The following is a 6,904-nucleotide window of genomic DNA, read 5'->3' as shown; positions in this document are numbered from 1 at the left end:
CTCCTTAAACCCAAGAACAAAGCCCAAACAGGTTTGGGGGCGACGGAGCACCGAAGATGATGGATCGAAGCACACATTTTTTAGGGTTTCTGGCAGGTTCGAGACGAATTGGAGCTTTTCCTTGTCAAATTGGACTTGGCCACAAGTATGAAACTTACTCTACTCATTGAGATCTTCATTTTGGTGAAATTTGGTAATTTTTAGAGTAGGTGAAATTTTCCGGCGAGTCAGGGTGTGCGGTGGCGCATGGGCCGAAACCCACCTACCCTTTCTAGACTAAATTGGATACCCTGATTCCATATGTGATGTTCGATTGAGGAAATCTTATGACTATAGTTTTGATAGAGACCACCACTTGGTCATTATATTAATTGACAATCCGACCGTTGGATCAACACGAAACTTTAATACGTAATAGTACATAATATTTGAGGACATTAGAAACTTACGAATCGGAAATCTGACATAAGGATCTTCCCGAATTGGATTTCTAAATTCGTAAAACTAAATGTTGATAGCAACCTAATTCTAGCAATTGACGGAGATTCGACCGTTAAATCGTTCTGAAATTTTAGAATATTGTTCTAGAAGATAAATGAGACCCTTAGAGAGTTACGGATCAGAAATCCATAGGCAGATGTTCTAGATTGACTTGTATAGGTTTGTGGACCCCACCGTTGACAAAGACTTGACCTTTGTCCAATATGTTTCAAATTGATCTTAAATGTTAAAATTAGTATTACTAGAGACTATGTAGGGCTTAGTGGGCCTATATTGGTTAGTGAGTTATCCCAGATTATATATACATCGGTTTACGTGTATGGGACGTCATTATTGGGATATATATATATATATATGTGTGTGTGTGTGTTTATTTATCTTCTTAATAATATGGATGATAACTATGATAAATGTTATGACAATGTGATCCTAGAACCCTATTAGAAGTATTTTGTAGAACTTATATGATTGCGTGACATATTAGTTGGTGGCCATGAGAAGTTGATGATGTAGGTGACTACATTGCAACTCATAAGGGTTGAGGTATGGGTTGGTTGTATATGGAATTTTACTACTCCATGTAGCAATGGTACATGGATGGTCCTGCTTGGTATATCCGTGTTTGGGGACCATACGTATTTCAGGGGTGATCATGCTTGGTATATCCACGTTGGGTGATCACTGCCTACACGATGAGATTATGCTATGGTTCTACTTGGTATATCCACGTTGGGGGACCATATGCATTCCAGGAGTGATCATGCTTGGTATATCCGCATTGGGTGATCACTACCTAGAGCTATAGGATACAGTCTTGCTTGGTATATCCGCTTTAGGTGATCACTGTCTACGTTATTAGACTATGCATATGGTTCTGCTTGGTATATCCGTGTTAGGGGACCATACGTATTCTAGGAGTGATCATGCTTGGTTTATTCACGTTAGGTGAACACTAACTAGAGTTAGGATGTGGTCCTACTTGGTATATCCACGTTGGGTGATCACTACCCACACGATGAGGATTAGTTGTACTTGGTACATTCCAATAGGCGATTATATTTCGGGTTCCGTTGAGTGGTCTGGAATCCTTACTTTGTTCATTTCCATAAAGTTAGTTCGACCCTAGATTTGAGTGAGTAGGAATTGCTCACAGTAGTTGCCATGTTTATAAATTAGAATTATCATGTTATTACGTGGAATCTAGGCAGGGAATTATGTAGAATTCCTTTATTAAATTTCGTGCATTGATATGTGATCTTGTTAACTGATTAACGTAATTCAATGTTAATATCATACCTCCTTGATTCATGGAATTGGTTACTTGAAGTGATTGTGGAATGATGTTGGATATGATTGTTATTAATACGATTAGATTAGTTGATCAATGTGACTGGAGGATACTATTGTGCTTTGTTGATTCTTTGATATATTACATGCTATGAATTGCGATTTTATGTTGAAACATAGTGATTTATATAATGGATGAAATAGAAACCTTGATTGTCATGTGGGTTCGTTATGTAGCTTGAATTGAACAATTCATGCTTGTCAAGTCCAAATGATTGATTGAGGAATGTTATGCCTTTCAGCTTGAACGGATTGTGATATATGTCAAATTGTAGTGAATGGTGAACTACGAATGGCTTGATCCCTTTTTAGGGTACGTAGGTAGTCTAACGAGGAGGTTAGATGCAGCCATAAAGTATACAAAAAATTATTACGCATTTGGATCTCGAGTTGTGCTTTACCCATATCTCGGAGGCGGGGTATGTTTGAGATACGAGTATTTGGAGACGTCTCGTGTCGATCCTGGACGTATGCTGGGATTGGGGCGTGACATTTTTTTTTCTATAAATACCCAAGCCATTTAAAGAACAAACTTAATTCAATTGTTGAATTAATGCCTAAGTTGTCGTAGTTTTACTATGGTAATTTAATTCAATTAACCAATAAGTTAAAAATAATAGATTATTGAGGGGCTAAAACATAGCCCCTTTCTGTTGGAGATGGTATATAAATATAGTCTGGCACTGTCCATTTGAAAATAATTTTTTGCATGGCTATAATTATGGACGGGACTATGTTTAGCCCTTTCAGTTGGAGATGGCCTGAGGAGCTGGCCCCCTAAAAATGAGCTAAGAAAGGGGCTACATCTGGCCAGCCTGATGCTCATTTGGCCAAATAATAACTTGATGGACTCCATAGAATTATATCCTAGCCATCGGTTGGATATAAGTTTTTAGGCGAATCAGGTCATTTTTTTCTTTTGGAACTTTACCCCTTCCATTGGAGATAGCCTAATAGACCGAAAAAAAGTTACAGCTCTAAAAATTCCTAATTTCGTCATTACAGATAAGTAAAGTCATTCATCAAGTTAGCCCTTAGTTGAGGTCTTGTATTTAATTTCGAGTAGGGCTATGTCCACCTCATTATCCTATTTCTCCATCCACTTTAATATGAAAAATTTATGGCAAAGTTACTAATGCAAAATGACCTCGTAGACCTAAATAAAATAAGGTTCTAAAAATAAAAAAGAGATAAAAGAGAATTCTTAACTTCACTAACTAGTACCCACCAGACCATCTTTTATGGCAAAGAGACCAAAAAACACTAATGACACCAAGAAATATCCAATAGCCCGACTAAAACTGCAATCGTGCACCATTTTCCTCCTACCCACTATTCCGAACTTGAACTTTTCATGTCAGTTTCCTTTATTTCGATGACGCAATCATAGGAGAGCAGTCGAAGGAAGGAGACTTTGTGAGGAAAAAGACGAGGCCTTGTCTCTGTGCCATTGTTCTTGATAAGAACCAGTATGGATGAAAGAGAGAAGAGGAGAAGACCGATAGATAGAGAAAGTAGAGAGAGAATTTGAATCCATCATTGCTGGCCATTCGTAGTCCGGTGCAGAACTTAGGAGAGAGAGGGGTGTTTCCACTGAGTGAAGCTGCGACCCTACCCTTCTGAAGTTGTCGCGTCGGCTAAGTGGATACAAATGCTGGCTTATCTGAGCATTCCTTCATTTTTTTGTTTTATTTTATTTGTTTCATGTTAAAGAAAAAAAAAATACATCAATAAGGTTACTTAGGTATCGTTTGGTACGCAGACGGGACGGGATGGAATGGAATGGGACAGGACGGGATGGGACAGGACGGAACGGAACGGAGCGGGAGCAAAGATGCCCTCGGATGGAAACAAGGAGGAAGAAGAAGGAGACGAAGAGGTTATAATTTTGTGTTCCACGGATGTGGAACGAGTCGTTCCAGGGAGGTGAGGTGGAATGAAAATTCACCCAAAACTCGTCCCGTGGAACAGCTCGTTCCACCCATTTTAGGCGCACCAAACGTGAGACGGAACGCCTTGTCCCACTTTGTTCCATCCCGTCCCACGTACCAAACGGTACCTTAGAAATCAGGGTGGGTGAGAACAGAGGATTTTCATTTTTCAATTTTTAGTGGTGGGTGAGAATATATAACGTGCTGTGAAGAAATATGACTGTTGGGTGAGATTAGCAGCACTCTTAATTTTCCTTATCTCCAAATTTAATTGTATTAAAAACAAAGAAAAACAGAAAAGGAAATAGGAACGAGTCATTAACATTTTATGAGCAAATGAATGTAATGAATTAAAATTGGGTGCTTTATACTCACCCAACAAACTACTGAAACCACCCAATGTTTGATGGAAAATTTAGAAAAGTAACCAAAATTTGGATCTCATATAGAATTATAGCCACTCTTTAAAATTTGTGACAACTATAACCGAAAAATGATTATTATAACAAAAAAAAAATGACATGAAAGTAATTATATGCCCTAATCACTAAAAATGTCCTCATTTACTCTTAACCATAAAAAAAAACTGCACCTGACATTAGAGTCCCCCTTGTCCCATATTCTGGGACATTCTATAAATAGAATGTCATAATTACCGCAATATCCCTGCCTTTTTTTTGTTTATTTATTCCTCGTCATAACTCTGTTTCGCGAACGCCTACTTGTTCCATGGATCGAACTCTATTTGAAAACACTAAGTTTGATCCCGAAAGGTCCTATGGATTTTAAATGACCAATGACGAAAATTCAAACTTTGTAACTAGTTAACTAAAAATCTAAAATTAACAAAATTAAAATAAATCACAACAATAATATAAAATCCCGTGAATACATAATTCGTAAATTACAATAGTGAAATCCAGAAACGGGATTTCACAACATGGAATTCATAAGGTTCTTTGATTTTCTCCTTGTGCTTTTCAAGTTAAAGTTAAAATCTAATGGTGCGCCTCGTGGCTCTCCAGGCATGGTTGATTTTTGTGGTAATTTATGTGCCCACTTAGATCATTGTCTTGGATGCTTTGCAGTATCTTTTGGCATTGCTGCTACCTTGGAGACGGAACTTAAAGCTATTATTCATGTTGTTAATATGGCTTTGGATCGAGGAGGTTACATTTGCTTTGGATTGAGGGTGATTCTTGTTTGGCAATGCATCTCATTTCTAATGGATCTTCTCAAGTGCCTTGGCGTTTATCGGTTGATTGGGCAAATTTTGGTACTTCTATCTCCCTTGCATATTTGATTTTCTCACATCTTTCGCAAAAGAAATCAGATGGTAGATTGTTTGGCAAACTATAGTGTTGATCATGTTGGGGTTCAATGGTGAGATTCTTGTTTGCCGTATGCTGTTGCCGCTTTTCTACATAATCTTTTGGGACTTCCAATTTTCGTTTCTCTTAGGAGTTGTCTTAATTGATTTTTGTTTTTAATAATTTCTACTTCTGGTTAGGGTTTGGCTTCATGTCCCTTCTAACTTATTAAATTTTTGTTTTTTTTTTCTTCTTTAATATATTCACAATAATATCTTCTTACATGATACAATGATAGAGTAAAAGTGACATTGTTTTCAATAAAACATAAGTTAGCAAGGGAAATGTAATCAATTTTTTGTCACAACAAATGGACGATTATATCCATTTTTTAAAAAAAAAATTGGTAGGTATCACATCATTTTCTTACACGTATTCTCTTTCAAACTTTTGAAATGAATAAAAACAAGGACAATGAACTCAATTTTAAAAGGATATGTACACAAAATTTCAATCTACTCAAACTAACTAAACGTATTCCTTTGTTTAAACTTGATCCCTTGGCCGTAAGGTATCAGCTGACCGTTCATCGCCGCCAATATGGTCCAACGGTGCTCTAATCAATTCCGATGGCCCAGCTGCCGACTGAGTTGCAACGTCGTTATCACCACTTTGGTTCCTAACAGACCCGTTTCTAGACACAAAAGGCGGCAACATTGAGAAAGCCCAACGGCCTGATCGCCCCGACCGGTTGGACCGCGAACTTGGGTCAAACCGCTCAAACAAACCGGGGCGTTTTCCACGCCCACTCTCACTTCTTAAATCTTTTCTCACACTGCCGGCCCTTGGAAATGCCACGTTGTTACTCCTGCTACGAATCAACGCTGAATTCACAAGTTGAGCACGTACCTCGTCCGGCAACCTTAGTGTAAACTTTTCGACGTTCTCACCCGGTTTAACCAGCGAGTGTCCGGTCGAATGCGATCGTGGAAATAATACTCTGGTAAATCGCATCCCGGTTGATCCCGACCGAGGCGGTCCAAAGCCCGTTGACCTAGACCGAGGTGGGCCTCTTTGATTGTAGGCTTCACTTCCATTCACCAGATTGATAAACACTGGAGGTGCTGGAGATGGAGATTCCTCCTCTTTGATTTGATCTTCCACTATCCGAACTGACACTTGGCGGGGTGGCATATGCGACGGTAGCGAAGGTGGTGATGCTTCTGCTCTACACGGCGCAGTGTCAGATTGACCCGACTCGATATCCTCTTCATTCGGATCAACCCAAGCGTACGGCTCTTCTCCGGGTTTAGGAACCAGGTAAGCCCGGCAAACCGGGCAAGTCGAGTGAGAGAGCAGCCACGTGTCAATACAATCGGGGTGGAATACGTGATCGCACTTGGGGATCAAACGAAGCGTTTCATGGTCTTGAAACTCCTGTAAACATACGGCACATTCCAGAGCGCCCTGGCCGAGCTTGAGCGCCTTGACGTCGGAGTATATGAAGGCAGGGAAGGTTTCGATGACAGCGGGGTCAAGGCCACGCGCCATGAGGGAGCCGTTTCGAAGGGCGAGGTCCACGCGCCCCTGGAGGCGGGTCTGGGCGCACTGACGGGTGTAGACGGAGAGGAAGCCCAAGATGAAGAATGCAACTACGAGAACCACCATTACCACCGCCATCTTGAGGTTAAATTTCGGCGAGCTTGAGCCGTTGGTTTGCGGCTGAGAAGGCGATGCGGTTTGCGCAGTGATCGGCTGCGACAACAGGAGGAAACTGAGCGTCCATAGCAAGACTGCATGAATGGTGTATTTCAT

General features: G+C 40.1%; 1 protein-coding gene across 1 annotated transcript; it reads right to left on the bottom strand.

Annotated features, from left to right (window-relative positions):
- Positions 1-5,421: 5,421 nt before the first annotated feature.
- On the bottom strand, positions 5,422-6,904 carry LOC125468280 (RING-H2 finger protein ATL38-like). Its single transcript, XM_048582916.1, has one exon. It carries the CDS (start codon positions 6,902-6,904, stop codon positions 5,636-5,638), a length of 1,269 nt encoding a protein of 422 aa, XP_048438873.1. The 3' UTR covers positions 5,422-5,635.

The sequence above is a fragment of a genome, unplaced genomic scaffold, assembly GCF_019419815.1.
Source record: "Pyrus x bretschneideri cultivar Hongxiangsu unplaced genomic scaffold, Pyrus_bretschneideri_v1 Contig2, whole genome shotgun sequence".
In the NCBI taxonomy this organism is placed as follows: domain Eukaryota; kingdom Viridiplantae; phylum Streptophyta; class Magnoliopsida; order Rosales; family Rosaceae; genus Pyrus; species Pyrus x bretschneideri.
Note: the sequence above shows the minus strand (reverse complement) of the source record. Positions and strands in the feature narration are given on the sequence as shown.

Coding starts and splice junctions, on each gene's coding strand:
- LOC125468280 (XM_048582916.1), bottom strand. CDS start 6,904: ATGAAATACACCATTCATGCAGTCTTGCTATGGACGCTCAGTTTCCTC.